At 32.5% G+C, this 19,736-nt stretch overlaps 1 protein-coding gene across 2 annotated transcripts; it reads left to right on the top strand.

Moving 5' to 3' along the window:
• Positions 1-921: 921 nt before the first annotated feature.
• On the top strand, positions 922-18,436 carry Tti1 (Telo2 interacting protein 1). 2 transcript variants are annotated; one of them, XM_073960127.1, is made up of 10 exons: positions 922-1,650; positions 4,044-4,364; positions 4,421-4,598; positions 4,656-5,765; positions 5,826-5,919; positions 5,978-6,133; positions 16,596-16,738; positions 16,804-17,507; positions 17,581-17,652; positions 18,134-18,436. In XM_073960127.1, the coding sequence occupies exons 1-10, from the start codon at positions 1,460-1,462 to the stop codon at positions 18,417-18,419; spliced, it is 3,255 nt and encodes a 1,084-aa protein (XP_073816228.1). In that variant the 5' UTR covers positions 922-1,459; the 3' UTR covers positions 18,420-18,436. The 2 variants fall into 2 exon arrangements, with proteins under 2 accessions (XP_073816228.1, XP_073816229.1); XM_073960128.1 differs by lacking the exon at positions 922-1,650 and adding an exon at positions 3,546-3,701.
• Positions 18,437-19,736: the final 1,300 nt, after the last annotated feature.

Genomic DNA, 19,736 nt, shown 5'->3' with positions numbered 1-19,736 from the left:
TGTTTGTACAGTGAAGTGAACACATGCTATCTCTTACTTACCGAATCATATGGTTTTTTGTTTTGATTTTTCATATCGAATTCCTAGTTTTTTGACGTTTTAGATTCGATCAGCTGGGCTGAGGCATCTACCTAAGTAATTGTACCATGCAAAAAACAATATGATTCGGTAAGTAAGAGATAGCATGTCTACACTTTATAGACAAACACAAGCGATAAATAGAGACAAAAGAGACCATTTGCGAAAATTTTGACAGTTTACATTACAAAAAAAGTTGCTTTGTTGTAGCAATTCGCCGATGCATCTACCTTTCTTATTGTACCATGCATCTACCTAACTAATTGTACCATGGTAAGTAAAAGGACCATGGTACAATAATACAGGTAGCATTATCATGCCAGCTGATGGTAACATAATGTGTCAATTGCATTGAATTGATGTCAAATTTTGACATCTTATGTTGCCAACAATTGCCGATGCGGCTACCTATGTATTTGTACCATGAAAAGGACACACCTATTTGGTCTGTTCCTTTACTTTTGAAAATGGTAAAACCGGGAAAAGTTGTAAACTGCTCCCATATGAATTTTATGGCGTCTGAAGTAAAGGCCAGAACAGAATCAATCGTCGCTTGCTTTGCTTGCTTCCCCAAATGCCAAATTATAAAGGAATGCCAGAGCTTCTTTGCAAATCCGCCTGCGTCCTCCTTTAGGAGGCTCTGGCATTCCTTTATAATTTGACATTTGGGAAGCAAGCAAACAAGCGACGATTGATTCTGTTCTGGCCTTAAAGGAACGCCTTTCCAGTAAAAACTGGTAAAACTTGATGATTCTTGCACGTAAAGGAACAGAGCTATTATGTTAAGGTCAAACGCCATTCACTGAAGGATGATAACAAAATATCATCTTGTTGTATTTATAGCTTCGTTCCCGTACTTTTTAATAATAAAACTCGTAAAAGAGAGAACTGTAAAAAATTGTTCTCACACAAAAGTTTTTTGATAAAGTTCGGGAACGGAAAAATGGAAAATACGTCAAAAAAATGGAACAAGCGTCAAAGTCGCCGCACCAGCCAATCAGACGCCGGAAACCATGTTACTATTTTTTACACGCTCAAATTTGTCGAGTAAAAAGTTTTTAAAGAGAGCGTAATTCAGCGCCATTTTTGTTTAAAGAGAAGTGAACATTTTACAACTTTTTTGCGTACGGGAACGGTTTTTCGGGAAAATGTGTAAAAGTCGTAAAAATTGTAAAAACTTTTTAGTTCTGGAACAAAGCTTATGTCTTTGTTGGAAACAAAGACATTCACTTTGAACTGATGGAGTTTAGGTATGAAAAATATGCGATTGTAAACAAACATCAGCTGTTGATAGTTATAAGAGCCGGTCCGGTCTAAGGCGATTGATTTATCCTTCATCTCCTAAGCGGGAATCAAATCAAAAGTAAAGAAATTCTTTTCCATGAAAATGTCTTCATTGGAGCCGTTTGTAAATTCTATAAAGCCGGCCTTGGATACATTTTTACGCAAACCGAGCAAAGAAACGTTAACCAAATTGGAAAATGAATTGGTACAATTTAATTGGATGCAAATGAATATATTTAATGTTCATATACTCGTTCCTTTAGTGCTAAAATTGGACGAGTTAAGCAAGTAAGTAACACTATTAATTAAGGAATCTTATCACTTTTGCTTACTCCAAAATCGTCTAAAAAATCCACAATTTAGTGATATTTGGTTGCTGCTAAAAATCTTTTAAAAAATCCACGTTTTAGTGGTCTTTGGTTGGACCTAAAAATCTTTTAAAAAATCCACGGTTTAGTGATATTTGGTTACTCCTAAAAATATTTTTAAAAATCCACGCTTTAGAGGTCTTTGGTTGCTCCTAAATATTTAAAAAATCCACGTTTACTGTGTTATTGGTTTGCTCCCAACAGCCTTTAAGAATACACGCTTCTCTTAGTTTTTGGTTGATACTGAAATGTTTAAAAACAATTTCAGCATGAGCCAGGCTGGGATTCGAACCTGGGACCCCAACAACCAAGTGACACGGTTGCAGGCGTCTTAGCGTTCTAAGCCACCATCAACTTGTCATTCCGATGACAAATATTGATGATCAAAATCTTCTGATACAGAAGAACAAATAAAATAAAGGTGGAAAAAAGCTGCCTTAGTATTTGTAATAAAGCATTGAAAAATAGGGTTACCAGCCAAGTCGGACTATAGGAAAGGTTTGGAATTAAAGGTTGGGTTACACATGCCAGTGACAGTTCGAAAAATTCAATACATACACAATATTTTACTACCACAATTACATTTTTTGTATTGTCGACTCCACTGGCACTAGATTTTTCATGCCAGTAAAATTTTCAATTGGGTGCCAGTGATATGTCGAAAATGAAAAAAGAGTTGCCGAGACTATTATTAATCCATGTACATTTTTGTTTGCTTTATGAATGCAAAGATTCAATGCATATTTTCAAAAAGGTTATGAGACACAAATAATACATCTCGGTGGCTGCAACATATTAGTGGTAAATAAAGTCATAATTTTGATGTTTTTCATGAAAATATTGGTAGACAAATAATTTCCCCTCTGGGATTATACAATACTGAAAAGACGGCAATACAGGATTCATTATGTTTATGACTGAAAACAATCTTTTTAAAACGAAATAAAATAAAAATAGTAAATTATGTTGTGAATTGTGTTTTAAATCTGAAATATAATGCAATTTTGTGTGTTATATGCGGCTTAAAATAATTTTGGAATTGAACTTGCACTGGCATGTGTAAACACACAAGAAAACTACATGCCAATCGAACACTTTTTCGGCATTTTCGAGTATAATACATGTACTCAATTGGCACCAATTTACTGGCATGTGTAACGGAAGTGTAAATGACTAACATTAAAATAAATAAATAATTCGAATATACAAATTTCGAATGATTTGTGATATAAATGCTAGTCTCCAAGCTTACACTTCCGTTACACATGCCAGTGAATTGGTGCCAATTGAGTACATGTATTATACTCGAAAATGCCGAAAAAGTGTTCGACTGGCATGCAGTTTTCTTGTGTGTTTACACATGCCAGTGCAAGTTCAATTTCAAAATTATTTTAAGCCGCATTAACACACAAAAGTGCATTATATTTCAGATTAAAAACACAATTCACAACATATTTTATTACTTTTTATTTTATTTCGTTTTAAAAAGATTGTTTTCAATCATAAACATAATGAATCTGGTATTGCCGCCTTTTCAATATTGTATAATTCCAGAGGGGAAATTATTTATCAACCTATATTTGCATGAAAAACATCAAAATTATGTCTTTACTAACCACTAATATATTGCAGCTACCAAGACGTATTACTTGTGTTTCCTAATCTTTTTGAAAATATGCATTAAATCTTTGCATTCTTAAAAGAAACAAAAATGTACATGGATTAAAAAATAGTCTCGGCAACTCTTTTTTCATTTTCGACATATCATTGGCAGCCAGCTCAAAATTTTGCTGGCATGAAAAATCTAGTGCCAGTGGAGTCGACAATTCAAAAAATGTAATTGTGGTAGTAAAATATTGTGTATGTATTGAATTTTTCGAACTGTCACTGGCATGTGTAAAGGTTGGGTAAAAATCTAGTGCCAGTGGAGTCGACAATTCAAAAAATGTAATTGTGGTAGTAAAATATTGTGTATGTATTGAATTTTTCGAACTGTCACTGGCATGTGTAAAGGTTGGGTTAGCCTTCGTCCACCCACTAAAAAACACCATTCAATATGCCTGATGATCGGTCTAACCACCCGTGAAACGTAGCATAGTGGTTGAATGTGTGGGACTTCGGTGGATTCCTAATTTTTCAATGTACCTATTAGGTCTAAATAGCTCAACTCGAAAGAGAATTAATTCAAATATCACTCTAAAAATGACCTTCGCCTTAATAAGGCAAAACAAAAAAACAATTTTTTTTGTTAGCATCCTAAAACCATAAAAAATCCACGTTTATTGATACTGTTTTTCTGCCCATCCTTTTCAGTGCCAATGAAGATCTGAGAACTGGTTGCTTGGAATGCATAACCCTTGTGACATCTAAAATTTACTTGAAAGAGTTAACAGCACTACGAACTATGCTGGTAGTTGTTATAAAACAAATTCGCGAATGTGATAAAGCTGTGATGAGATCAAACATTTCAGAAGAAATCAAATTGGCAGCCGTAAAATGTATGGCTGAATGCCTGCGACGTTCTACCACAGATGTGTTGGAACAATTCTACTGTAAAGATTCATCAATGATTTTGGGACAAATTCTTTTAACATTGGTCGATCTCATTGAGAATGAGAGATATAAAAAACTTGTGTAAGTATTGAAATTAATTTTATAGACTGTGTCGTTTATCTTTCTTATACTCCTAGCATTGCATCATTGGAATGTCTTATGATAGTATTTTATGTGCATGATGAAGCTGATCGTATGGATGTTGTTCTGCGTAATCAGGTGGCAAATGTGTTGTTTATATTCCTACCCAAAATTGTTACAGTTTTGTATAAAACATCATTATCAGATGATAAAATTGGAGAGACTATCAAAATTGTAAGTACTTCGAAGGATAGAGAACTTCTTCCATAACTTATAACTCGATTTTTTTAGAATTCCATAAAAGCTTTGGGACGTATCCTCTGCGTCATCTATGAAGAAACAATGGAAGATGTAATACACGCAAAATATGATGTGGATGCATTTAAGAAGCTTATCTCAAGCTATCAAACACATTCCAGCGATTCATTGATGAATGATGATGATATTTTGGCCATCCGGAAGAATCGTGAACAATTAGAAGAACGTATGAAGAAAATGCAAAGTGATGGTCGTACTGCACAATGGGTACAGGCTTCATCTAAAAAATTGCGAATAATATTTACAGAAACAAATATCTTAAGATCACATTTGTCCACGAAAATACGTCAGGAATATGCCCAAATGTGTTGCTTGCTAATACAGAATTGTGCCTATAATAATCTCAAAGAGAATTTTGTTTTCCTGCTTGAAAATGTTGTAGCCTTTACCGAAGATGATGATGTTCACATACGAAAACTTTGCTGCAGTTGTATAGATGAAATACAAAAACTAAACGTAAATTGTGGAATTTTTGATGAAAACTCTGAATTACTCTTCGATGAACATTTAACGAAATTGCCACGTATCATACAAAGAGGTGATGAATCAGAACAATACACTGAATTTATATTTCTCAAGGCATATTTTAAGTCCCTGAGTCCAAACAAGTTGCAATTACTTCTATCCATACCCAAAAATTTGGAAATGTTTTGTATGTGTCTGTTGTCGGCCTTGGAGTTGAATGTTTCATTTAATTTCCTTGTCGAAGAATATTCTTTGCGCACCATGGATATTGATTGCGATTTCATTGAAGCCAGCAAGCTACCATGGCGTAATTTTAGAAATATCTCCTCCGAAAGATGTGTCAAATGTTTACAGGATATTTGCAGCACAGTGGGTCGTATACAAATTTTAAATCGCATTATAACAGATCATCTAATGGATATGTTACACCAACAAAATCCTGCCATAAATGAAATATTTCTAACTCTGTTGTGGTTATCAACGGCTAAGGAAAAAGACAATACATTTCGTTATAGTGATTTGGATTTTGTTAAAAAACTATTAGATGAGGTGTTGGATGATAAACATTGGCATTTGTCTTTGGAACCAGATAATGTAACAAAGCTTAAGAGACACAAGGTAAATTGTGTAACAAAACTTATGAAAATGTCACTTTTTGAATTTATTTATTTCTCGTAGAACACAGAGTGGTTTGTTGATCGAACCCCGGGGCTTTATGAATCTGCTGTGGAAATTCGTACCCAAGATTGTGACTCAGATGATGAGACGGAAGGTATGTTTTAAATAAAAACCATGATTTTAAAAATGTCCAAATGAAAATATAATTTTAGATTTAAATGAAAACAGTGTTACCATCGCCGATGCTGAGTTCAATGTTTTACACACTTGCATCATCATGGACTGTCTGGGCCACTGTGCTTTGTATGTGGGCGAAAGATTTGATAGTTATGTATTTCAATCATTGCATAAGGTTCTATTGAAAATAGGTAAGTTGTATAGGGTCAAATAAAGTCCACAGTAAACAGGGATATCTGAACAATTTTAAGGTAAGCATAGATTATAATAAACGTGATTTTTGAATGATTTTTTACAAGATTTATTAAAGACCAAAGACCACAAAATACGTGGATTTTTTAATGATTTTTCTTAGCAACCAAAGGCCACAAGAAACGTGATTTTTTTTAAGATTTTTCTTAGCAAACAAAGACCACAAGAAACGTGGATTTTTTAAAGATTTTTCTTAGCAACCAAAGACCACAAGAAACGTGGATTTTTTAAAGATTTTTCTTAGCAACCAAAAACCACAAAAAGCGTGGATTTTTTAATGATTTGTCTTAGCAACCGAAGGCCACAAAAAACGTGATTTTTTTTAAGATTTTTCTTAGCAACCAAAGACCACAAGAAACGTGGATTCTTAGCAATCAAAGACCACACGAAACGTCGATTTTTTAAAGATTTTTCTTAGTAACCAAAGACCACAAAAAACGTGAATTTTTTAAAGATTTTTTTTAGCAACCAAAGACCACAAAGTACGTGGATTTTTTAATGATTTTCTTAGCAACCAAAGGCCACAAGAAACGTGATTTTTTTTAAGATTTTTCTTAGCAACTAAAGTCCACAAAAAGCGTGGATTTTTTAAAGATTTTTCTCAGCAACCAAAAACCACAAAAAGCGTCAATCCCACGGCAGCGGGTTCTTACGTACCGGATTGACCCGAAACCAAAAGTGTTTCGGTCAGCGGCTGCCAACCCAGCATTATATGCTGCTACAACAACAACAAAAAGCGTGGATTTTTTAAAGATTTTTCTTAGCAACCAAAGACGACAAAATACGTGGATTTTTTAAAGATTTTTCTTAGCACTTAAAGGCCACAAGAAACGTGATTTTTTTAAGATTTTTCTTAGCAACCAAAGACCACAAGAAACGTGGATTTTTTAAAGATTTTTCTTATCAACCAAAGGCCACAAGAAACGTGATTTTTTTTAAGATTTTTCTTAGCAACCAAAGACCACAAGAAACGTGGATTTTTTAAAGATTTTTCTTAGCAACCAAAGACCACAAGAAACGTCGATTTTTTAAAGATTTTTCTTAGCAACCAAAGACCACAAAAAACGTGGATTTTTTAAAGATTTAGCAACCAAAGACAACAAAATACGTGGTTTTTTAATGATTTTTCTTAGCAACCAAAGGCCACAAGAAACGTGATTTTTTAAGATTTTTCTTAGCAACCAAAGACCACAAGAAACGTGGATTTTTTAAAGATTTTTCTTAGCAACCAAAAACCACAAGAAACGTGGATTTTTTAAAGATTTTTCTTAGCAATCAACGACCACAAGAAACGTGGTTTTTTTAAGATTTTTCTTAGCAACCAAAGACCACAAGAAACGTGGATTTTTTAAAGATTTTTCTTAGCAAGCAAAGACCATAAGAAACGTGGATTTTTTAAAGATTTTTCTTAGCAACCAAAGACCACAAGAAACGTGGATTTTTTAAAGATTTTTCTTAGCAACCAAAGACCAAAAGAAACGTGGATTTTTTAAAGATTTTTCTTAGCAACCAAATACCACAAGAAAAGTGGATTTTTTAAAGATTTTTCTTAGCAACCAAAGACCACAAGAAACGTGGACTTTTTAAAGATTTTACTTAGCAACCAAAGATCACAAGAAACGTGGATTTTTTAAAGATTTTCTTAGCAACCAAAGACCACAAGAAACGTGGATTTTTTAAAGATTTTTCTTAGCAACCAAAGACCACAAGAAACGTGGATTTTTTAAAGATTTTTCTTAGCAACCAAAGACCACAAGAAACGAGGATTTTTTAAAGATTTTTCTTAGCAACCAAAGACCACAAGAAACGTGGATTTTTTAAAGATTTTTCTTAGCAACCAAAGACCACAAGAAACGTGGATTTTTTTAAAGATTTTTCTTAGCAACCAAAGACCACAAGAAACGTGGATTTTTAAAGATTTTTCTTAGCAACCAAAGACCACAATAAACGTGGATTTTTTTTAAGATTTTTCTTAGCAACCAAAGACCACAAGAAACGTGGATTTTTTAAAGATATTTCTTAGAAAACAAAGACCACAAGAAACGTGGATTTTTAAAGATTTTTCTTAGCAACCAAAGACCACAATAAACGTGGATTTTTTTTAAGATTTTTCTTAGCAACCAAAGACCACAAGAAACGTCGATTTTTTAAAGATATTTCTTAGAAAACAAAGACCACAAGAAACGTGGATTTTTTAAAGATTTTTCTTAGCAACCAAAGACCACAAGAAACGTCGATTTTTTAAAGATATTTCTTAGAAAACAAAGACCACAAGAAACGTGGATTTTTTAAAGATTTTTCTTAGCAACCAAAGACCACAATAAACGTGGATTTTTTTTAAGATTTTTCTTAGCAACCAAAGACCACAAGAAACGTGGATTTTTTAAAGATATTTCTTAGAAAACAAAGACCACAATAAACGTGGATTTTTTTTAAGATTTTTCTTAGCAACCAAAGACCACAATAAACGTGGATTTTTTTTAAGATTTTTCTTAGCAACCAAAGACCACAAGAAACGTCGATTTTTTAAAGATATTTCTTAGAAAACAAAGACCACAAGAAACGTGGATTTTTTAAAGATTTTTCTTAGCAACCAAAGACCACAAGAAACGTCGATTTTTTAAAGATATTTCTTAGAAAACAAAGACCACAAGAAACGTGGATTTTTTAAAGATTTTTCTTAGCAACCAAAGGCCACAAGAAACGTGATTTTTTTTAAGATTTTTCTTAGCAACCAAAGACCACAAGAAACGTGGATTTTTTAAAGATTTTTCTTAGCAACCAAAGACCACAAGAAACGTCGATTTTTTAAAGATTTTTCTTAGCAACCAAAGACCACAAAAAACGTGGATTTTTTAAAGATTTAGCAACCAAAGACCACAAAATACGTGGTTTTTTTAATGATTTTTCTTAGCAACCAAAGGCCACAAGAAACGTGATTTTTTAAGATTTTTCTTAGCAACCAAAGACCACAAGAAACGTGGATTTTTTAAAGATTTTTCTTAGCAACCAAAAACCACAAGAAACGTGGATTTTTTAAAGATTTTTCTTAGCAAGCAAAGACCACAAGAAACGTGGATTTTTTAAAGATTTTTCTTAGCAACCAAAGACCAAAAGAAACGTGGATTTTTTAAAGATTTTTCTTAGCAACCAAAGACCAAAAGAAACGTGGATTTTTTAAAGATTTTTCTTAGCAACCAAAGACCACAAGAAACGTGGATTTTTTAAAGATTTTTCTTAGCAACCAAAGACCAAAAGAAACGTGGATTTTTTAAAGATTTTTCTTAGCAACCAAATACCACAAGAAAAGTGGATTTTTTAAAGATTTTTCTTAGCAACCAAAGACCACAAGAAACGTGGATTTTTTAAAGATTTTACTTAGCAACCAAAGATCACAAGAAACGTGGATTTTTTTAAAGATTTTTCTTAGCAACCAAAGACCACAAGAAACGTGGATTTTTTAAAGATTTTTCTTAGCAACCAAAGACCACAAGAAACGTGGATTTTTTAAAGATTTTTCTTAGCAACCAAAGACCACAAGAAACGAGGATTTTTTAAAGATTTTTCTTAGCAACCAAAGACCACAAGAAACGTGGATTTTTTAAAGATTTTTCTTAGCAAGCAAAGACCATAAGAAACGTGGATTTTTTAAAGATTTTTCTTAGCAACCAAAGACCACAAGAAACGTGGATTTTTTAAAGATTTTTCTTAGCAACCAAAGACTACAAGAAACGTGGATTTTTTAAAGATTTTTCTTAGCAACCAAAGACTACAAGAAACGTGGATTTTTTAAAGATTTTTCTTAGCAACCAAAGACCACAAGAAACGTGGATTTTTAAAGATTTTTCTTAGCAACCAAAGACCACAATAAACGTGGATTTTTTTTAAGATTTTTCTTAGCAACCAAAGACCACAAGAAACGTGGATTTTTTAAAGATTTTTCTTAGCAACCAAAGACCACAAGAAACGAGGATTTTTTAAAGATTTTTCTTAGCAACCAAAGACCACAAGAAACGTCGCTTTTTTAAAGATATTTCTTAGAAAACAAAGACCACAAGAAACGTGGATTTTTTAAAGATTTTTCTTAGCAACCAAAGACCACAATAAACGTGGATTTTTTTTAAGATTTTTCTTAGCAACCAAAGACCACAAGAAACGTGGATTTTTTAAAGATATTTCTTAGAAAACAAAGACCACAAGAAACGTGGATTTTTAAAGATTTTTCTTAGCAACCAAAGACCACAATAAACGTGGATTTTTTTTAAGATTTTTCTTAGCAACCAAAGACCACAAGAAACGTCGATTTTTTAAAGATATTTCTTAGAAAACAAAGACCACAAGAAACGTGGATTTTTAAAGATTTTTCTTAGCAACCAAAGACCACAATAAACGTGGATTTTTTTTAAGATTTTTCTTAGCAACCAAAGACCACAAGAAACGTCGATTTTTTAAAGATATTTCTTAGAAAACAAAGACCACAAGAAACGTGGATTTTTTAAAGATTTTTCTTAGCAACCAAAGACCACAAGAAACGTCGATTTTTTAAAGATATTTCTTAGAAAACAAAGACCACAAGAAACGTGGATTTTTTAAAGATTTTTCTTAGCAACCAAAGGCCACAAGAAACGTGATTTTTTTTAAGATTTTTCTTAGCAACCAAAGACCACAAGAAACGTGGATTTTTTAAAGATTTTTCTTAGCAACCAAAGACCACAAGAAACGTCGATTTTTTAAAGATTTTTCTTAGCAACCAAAGACCACAAAAAACGTGGATTTTTTAAAGATTTAGCAACCAAAGACCACAAAATACGTGGTTTTTTTAATGATTTTTCTTAGCAACCAAAGGCCACAAGAAACGTGATTTTTTAAGATTTTTCTTAGCAACCAAAGACCACAAGAAACGTGGATTTTTTAAAGATTTTTCTTAGCAATCAACGACCACAAGAAACGTGGTTTTTTTAAGATTTTTCTTAGCAACCAAAGACCACAAGAAACGTGGATTTTTTAAAGATTTTTCTTAGCAAGCAAAGACCATAAGAAACGTGGATTTTTTAAAGATTTTTCTTAGCAACCAAAAACCACAAGAAACGTGGATTTTTTAAAGATTTTTCTTAGCAATCAACGACCACAAGAAACGTGGTTTTTTTAAGATTTTTCTTAGCAACCAAAGACCACAAGAAACGTGGATTTTTTAAAGATTTTTCTTAGCAAGCAAAGACCATAAGAAACGTGGATTTTTTAAAGATTTTTCTTAGCAACCAAAGATCACAAGAAACGTGGATTTTTTAAAGATTTTACTTAGCAACCAAAGATCACAAGAAACGTGGATTTTTTTAAAGATTTTTCTTAGCAACCAAAGACCACAAGAAACGTGGATTTTTTAAAGATTTTTCTTAGCAACCAAAGACCACAAGAAACGTGGATTTTTTAAAGATTTTTCTTAGCAACCAAAGACCACAAGAAACGAGGATTTTTTAAAGATTTTTCTTAGCAACCAAAGACCACAAGAAACGTGGATTTTTTAAAGATTTTTCTTAGCAAGCAAAGACCATAAGAAACGTGGATTTTTTAAAGATTTTTCTTAGCAACCAAAGACCACAAGAAACGTGGATTTTTTAAAGATTTTTCTTAGCAACCAAAGACCAAAAGAAACGTGGATTTTTTAAAGATTTTTCTTAGCAACCAAATACCACAAGAAAAGTGGATTTTTTAAAGATTTTTCTTAGCAACCAAAGACCACAAGAAACGTGGATTTTTTAAAGATTTTTCTTAGCAACCAAAGATCACAAGAAACGTGGATTTTTTAAAGATTTTACTTAGCAACCAAAGATCACAAGAAACGTGGATTTTTTTAAAGATTTTTCTTAGCAACCAAAGACCACAAGAAACGTGGATTTTTTAAAGATTTTTCTTAGCAACCAAAGACCACAAGAAACGTGGATTTTTTAAAAATTTTTCTTAGCAACCAAAGACCACAAGAAACGAGGATTTTTTAAAGATTTTTCTTAGCAACCAAAGACCACAAGAAACGTGGATTTTTTAAAGATTTTTCTTAGCAACCAAAGACCACAAGAAACGTGGATTTTTTTAAAGATTTTTCTTAGCAACCAAAGACCACAAGACACGTGGATTTTTTAAAGATTTTTCTTAGCAACCAAAGACCACAAGAAACGTGGATTTTTTAAAGATTTTTCTTAGCAACCAAAGACCACAAGAAACGTGGATTTTTTAAAGATTTTTCTTAGCAAGCAAAGACCATAAGAAACGTGGATTTTTTAAAGATTTTTCTTAGCAACCAAAGACCACAAGAAACGTGGATTTTTTAAAGATTTTTCTTAGCAACCAAAGACCAAAAGAAACGTGGATTTTTTAAAGATTTTTCTTAGCAACCAAATACCACAAGAAAAGTGGATTTTTTAAAGATTTTTCTTAGCAACCAAAGACCACAAGAAACGTGGATTTTTTAAAGATTTTACTTAGCAACCAAAGATCACAAGAAACGTGGATTTTTTAAAGATTTTTCTTAGCAACCAAAGACCACAAGAAACGTGGATTTTTTAAAGATTTTTCTTAGCAACCAAAGACCACAAGAAACGTGGATTTTTTAAAGATTTTTCTTAGCAACCAAAGACCACAAGAAACGAGGATTTTTTAAAGATTTTTCTTAGCAACCAAAGACCACAAGAAACGTGGATTTTTAAAGATTTTTCTTAGCAACCAAAGACCACAAGAAACGTGGATTTTTTAAAGGTTTTTCTTAGCAACCAAAGACCACAAGACACGTGGATTTTTTAAAGATTTTTCTTAGCAACCAAAGACCACAAGAAACGTGGATTTTTTAAAGATTTTTCTTAGCAACCAAAGACCACAAGAAACGTGGATTTTTTAAAGATTTTTCTTAGCAACCAAAGACTACAAGAAACGTGGATTTTTTAAAGATTTTTCTTAGCAACCAAAGACTACAAGAAACGTGGATTTTTTAAAGATTTTTCTTAGCAACCAAAGACCACAAGAAACGTGGATTTTTAAAGATTTTTCTTAGCAACCAAAGACCACAATAAACGTGGATTTTTTTTAAGATTTTTCTTAGCAACCAAAGACCACAAGAAACGTGGATTTTTTAAAGATTTTTCTTAGCAACCACAAGAAACGTCGATTTTTTAAAGATATTTCTTAGAAAACAAAGACCACAAGAAACGTGGATTTTTTAAAGATTTTTCTTAGCAACCAAAGGCCACAAGAAACGTGATTTTTTTAAGATTTTTCTTAGCAACCAAAGACCACAAGAAACGTGGATTTTTTAAAGATTTTTCTTAGCAACCGAAGCCCACAAGAAACGTGATTTTTTTAAGATTTTTCTTAGCAACCAAAGACCACAAGAAACGTGGATTTTTTAAAGATTTTTCTTAGCAACAAAAGACTACAAGAAACGTGGATTTTTTAAAGATTTTTCTTAGCAACCAAAGACCACAAGAAACGTGGATTTTTTAAAGATTTTTCTTAGCAATTAAAGGCCACAAGAAACGTGGATTTTTTAAAGATTTTTCTTAGCAACCAAAGACCACAAAATACGTGGATTTTTTTAAAGATTTTTCTTAGCAACCAAAGACCACAAAATACGTGGTTTTTTTAATGATTTTTCTTAGCAACCAAACACCACAAGAAACGTGGATTTTTTAAAGATTTTTCTTAGCAACCAAAGACCACAAGAAACGTGGATTTTTTAAAGATTTTTCTTAGCAACCAAAGACCACAAGAAACGTGGATTTTTTAAAGATTTTTCTTAGCAACCAAAGACCACAAGAAACGTGGATTTTTTAAAGATTTTTCTTAGCAACCAAAGACCACAAGAAACGTGGATTTTTTAAAGATTTTTCTTAGCAACCAAAGACCCCAAGAAACGTGGATTTTTTAAAGATTTTTCTTAGCAACCAAAGACCACAAGAAACGTGGATTTTTTAAAGATTTTTCTTAGCAACCAAAGACCACAAGAAACGTGGATTTTTTAAAGATTTTTCTTAGCAACCAAAGACCACAAGAAACGTGGATTTTTTAAAGATTTTTCTTAGCAACCAAAGACCACAAGAAACGTGGATTTTTTAAAGATTTTTCTTAGCAACCAAAGACCACAAGAAACGTGGATTTTTTAAAGATTTTTCTTAGCAACCAAAGACCACAAGAAACGTGGATTTTTTAAAGATTTTTCTTAGCAACCAAAGACCACAAGAAACGTGGATTTTTTAAAGATTTTTCTTAGCAACCAAAGACCACAAGAAACGTGGATTTTTTAAAGATTTTTCTTAGCAACCAAAGACCACAAGAAACGTGGATTTTTTAAAGATTTTTCTTAGCAACCAAAGACTACAAGAAACGTGGATTTTTTAAAGATTTTTCTTAGCAACCAAAGACTACAAGAAACGTGGATTTTTTAAAGATTTTTCTTAGCAACCAAAGACTACAAGAAACGTGGATTTTTTAAAGATTTTTCTTAGCAACCAAAGACTACAAGAAACGTGGATTTTTTAAAGATTTTTCTTAGCAACCAAAGACCACAAGAAACGTGGATTTTTTAAAGATTTTTCTTAGCAACCAAAGACCACAAGAAACGTGGATTTTTTAAAGATTTTTCTTAGCAACCAAAGACCCCAAGAAACGTGGATTTTTTAAAGATTTTTCTTAGCAACCAAAGACCACAAGAAACGTGGATTTTTTAAAGATTTTTCTTAGCAACCAAAGACCACAAGAAACGTGGATTTTTTAAAGATTTTTCTTAGCAACCAAAGACCACAAGAAACGTGGATTTTTTAAAGATTTTTCTTAGCAACCAAAGACCCCAAGAAACGTGGATTTTTTAAAGATTTTTCTTAGCAACCAAAGACCACAAGAAACGTGGATTTTTTAAAGATTTTTCTTAGCAACCAAAGACCAAAGAAACGTGGATTTTTTAAAGATTTTTCTTAGCAACCAAAGACCACAAAAAACGTGGATTTTTTAAAGATTTTTCTTAGCAACCAAAGACCACAAAAAACGTGGATTTTTTAAAGATTTTTCTTAGCAACCAAAGACCACAAGAAACGTGGATTTTTTAAAGATTTTTCTTAGCAACCAAAGACCAAAGAAACGTGGATTTTTTAAAGATTTTTCTTAGCAACCAAAGACCACAAGAAACGTGGATTTTTTAAAGATTTTTCTTAGCAACCAAAGACCACAAGAAACGTGGATTTTTTAAAGATTTTTCTTAGCAACCAAAGACCCCAAGAAACGTGGATTTTTTAAAGATATTTCTTAGCAACCAAAGACCACAAGAAACGTGGATTTTTTAAAGATTTTTCTTAGCAACCAAAGACCCCAAGAAACGTGGATTTTTTAAAGATTTTTCTTAGCAACCAAAGACCACAAGAAACGTGGATTTTTTAAAGATTTTTCTTAGCAACCAAAGACCCCAAGAAACGTGGATTTTTTAAAGATTTTTCTTAGCAACCAAAGACCACAAGAAACGTGGATTTTTTAAAGATTTTTCTTAGCAACCAAAGACCACAAGAAACGTGGATTTTTTAAAGATTTTTCTTAGCAACCAAAGACCACAAGAAACGTGGATTTTTTAAAGATTTTTCTTAGCAACCAAAGACCCCAAGAAACGTGGATTTTTTAAAGATTTTTCTTAGCAACCAAAGACCACAAGAAACGTGGATTTTTTAAAGATTTTTCTTAGCAACCAAAGACCAAAGAAACGTGGATTTTTTAAAGATTTTTCTTAGCAACCAAAGACCACAAGAAACGTGGATTTTTTAACGATTTTTCTTAGCAATCAAAGACCACAAGAATTGTGGATTTTTTAAAGATTTTTCTTAGCAACCAAAGTCCACAAGAAACGTGGATTTTTTTAAAGATTTTTCTTAGCAACCAAAGACCACAAGAATTGTGGATTTTTTAAAGATTGTTCTTAGCAACCAAATACCACAAACCAATTGGATTTTAAAGGTTAATTTAAAAGACCACGAAACGTAGATTTTTTAAAGATTTTTCTTAGCAACCAACGACCATAGCGATATATCTGAAACTGCATATATACAAATTAGCATATTTTATTTGCTACCAAAACTGCAGAGTCGAGTCAATATGTTTTTGAAAATTTGAAATCATAATATTGTAGATCAAGGTTCATTTAGTGACGTTATCCAGAAAATAAAGAAGCTGTTGATGTATAATTTTGGTTGAAGTGAAATATTTTTTTATTATTTTTTAAAACAAAAATGTATTTTGGCGGCAAGAACAGACATCAGCTGGGCTTTCAGGGTCATCTGTTATTGCGTTACGATGTAGACGATATGGAATCTTACCGTTATGGGAATCTAAAATAACATGTATTAAATACAACAAAATGATAATGTTTCTTTCCAGCCCACAGCAATACATTTGTTTACAAAGCTGCCACCTTTGCCCTTGTGTGCATGCAAAAGGCCTTGAGATTCCAGAAAGTTACCCAATTGGTAGAGAGCCATGCAGACTATATAGCCTATCATTTAAATACCCTATTAAAGAGGGTAAGTTCTTTATACTCGACTTTTTTAGAAGTATGTAAGTTAACTCAATATTTTCCCCATTTCAGGCACCTGACAGCAAATCAGCTGTTGATATTCTCAGCGTTATTTTGCAGTTTTCATCGCGCAGTACACTACCACATATGGAGACAATATTTCAAACAATCTACAATGAGTGTTCCAAGGCACATCAAACACAGAACATAATCTCCTATTTAAAAGTGTTTAATGCCTTTCTAATACACATTGACAAATGGCTGCGAACATGTAACAAAGAATTGGATGATGCAAACACAATGCAAATTGATGATAATAAAAATGAAGAAGAAAATGATTTGCTCTCAACATGGTTACAATTGCTTCATGATACAAAATTTGCAGAAGATGTTAATACATCGTGTGATAGAACATCCACTGATAATGTTACAGAAACCCAACAGCCAAATGAAACCAATGATGATGTGGGTACCAGTGATGATGAAAAAACCTTACCCCGCCATATAGAAATAATTAAATCCATATTGGAACAAGTGGTAAAATTCATTAATTCATCTGATCAACGTTTACAAATTTTATCATTGGAGTGTTTGACATGTGGTTTACCTTTACTGGTGAATTATGAAAATATCCTGCTACCATTGGTACATTTGATATGGTCACCGTTGGTTGAGAAATTTCGCCAGAAAAATGCATTAGTATTAAATCGTTGTTTTTCGTTGCTTGAAATATTGGCCAAGTGTGCCAAAGATTTTATTACTAAAAGGAGTTTGGAGTAAGTTTGGGGTGTTTTGCGTAATTATTTAGAGTATTTTCTTAACATTATTATTTTGTTTTTCTTATTGCAGTGATGTGATACCTTTTCTCAAAAACTTTCTACAAAAGGCTGCCCAATATTCATGCAAGGAAAAAATTACAGCGTAAGTGTTTTATTTTTTAGCGAAAAATGTAAAAGTAAGCCCAGCTTAATCTCAAATTTGCTGTTTTCAAATTAAAAAAACAACAACAACAAGTATTTAAAGTTGGTGTAGTTAAAATTCATTTACTTTAGGGAAAGATCACATTTATTCTTGAGCTCGAGTCGTCATAAAATTGGGGAAGAGTTCTTTGTTTCAATACAAAGAACTAAGAGAACTGATGCCTTTCAATAAAGTAAATTAATTTAAAAACTTGTTGTTTTTTAATTTGAAAACAACAAATATGAGATTAATCTGGGCTTACTTTAAAAATAATAAGTAAACACACATCTCAACAAAACTGCCAAAGTGAATCTATAAAAGAATCTAGACTAAAGTAAAAAATCTTAAGACATGAAGTAGAGAATGTGCCTCCTGTGAAACCTTATCTAATGAAACTTGCCCAGATATGTAGCTTTTAAAACAATTTTTTTTTGCATTACAGACAAACCCAAGAATATAAACTGCAATTGAAACTCCTTGATTCATTTCCAAATCTTATTGTATGTCTTGATTTGGATGGCAAGCATTTAAATGATATTTCAGAAATAATATCATTATATCTATCTAAAGAGCAACCCCATGAACTTCAAAGGTATGCCGCGTCATTCTTTACTAAACTTCATCTCCATAATGGTCCAATGATGTATTTAATAATAAGTAAAAAATCACATTTAAAGTTATACGAAGATAATGTTAAGCAAATTCTATTAGAATTTGGTATAAAATAAATTGTAAAAACAACAAACTATTCTACTAAATATTTACACACACTAGCCATGAGACAACATGAATGTTTACTATATAAGAATTTAATCTTACCAACGGGAACACAGACAAGACAAGAAGTAAATTGGAAATGCAGATTTGAGTGACTGAAAATAAGGTAAGTTTCAAATAATTGCTTTCATTTTATGATGTAATTTTTAATTCTGATTAAGAAAGAAATAAGATTAGTCTATAGACTGCATCCTGAACTAGCAACTTCTTGCAAGAATAAATAGGAATTCACGTAAAAATGTGAAGTGCAGATTTAGAAGACGAAAATGTTTATATGCAAACTTTTTGCTGGATTAATTACACTACGTGGCATGAACAAATCATCATATTGTCAAGCTCATATCTTCTAAACCGCTAAGAATTTTTGTTTATTCGAGGAAGCAAACAATTGTGAACTCGTAATTGAATTTTTTAATATTCCATAAAGGCAAAACCTAAATTAGGGCGTGTTTCGTGTGTGTTTTTTTAAAGAACGCAAATGCAACACGCACTAGAGTTGTCAAAATCTAGTTCGTTTGAACGACCTAGTTCATTATAGAGTTCAGTGGACACCGGTCGTTTGTATGAACGAACTGCGAATGAGTTATATTTTCTCTTTGTTTTAATGAAATAAATCATACGCAAACGAACTATGATACTGAACTAGTTCACTAGATATAACAACTCTAACACGCACTAATTCAGGTTTTGTCTTGACTGTGGTTAGCAAAATATTTCATGGACTGAGGTGCGTATAATTAATGTATCGTGGATGCATTTCAATATGAACACGTATTCGCAATGTAGGCTCGTCTTCGTTTTGTATAGTGTTATTTTTGTTTGACGAGATGTGGCTTTGTTTTTAAATTGCTTACTTAGACCATAGAAGCATCTGTTGGCCAATACAATTCTTCTTCTTATTTCACAACTGATGTTGTTTGTTGTGTTTATGGCAGTGCCGAGGTAGACGAAGTCTTTAACTACCTCAAAATTGTAGGTACCAACTTCCACAGTTGGTCCGAGCTCTATAGACGCTTTGCGCGTCGACACCATCAATTTGGTCTTTTCGCCGTTTACCGCCAGACTCACTTTCGCAGATTCTGCTTCGACCTTCCTAAAGGTATCAGTTACTTCCTTTACTGATCGTCCCATGATGTCTATGTCATCAGCATAGGCAAGTAACATGTGGCTATTGGTGTAAATTGTGCCATTTCTTTGGACATTTGCATCTCGTATTACCTTTTCCAGCAAAATGTTGAATAGGTCACACGAAAGGCTGTCTCCTTGCC

This window comes from Musca autumnalis, unplaced genomic scaffold, assembly GCF_047663935.1.
Source record: "Musca autumnalis isolate F117 unplaced genomic scaffold, ASM4766393v1 scaffold_1, whole genome shotgun sequence".
Taxonomy (NCBI): Eukaryota; Metazoa; Arthropoda; class Insecta; order Diptera; family Muscidae; genus Musca; species Musca autumnalis.
This window is presented reverse-complemented; position numbering and strand designations above follow the sequence as displayed.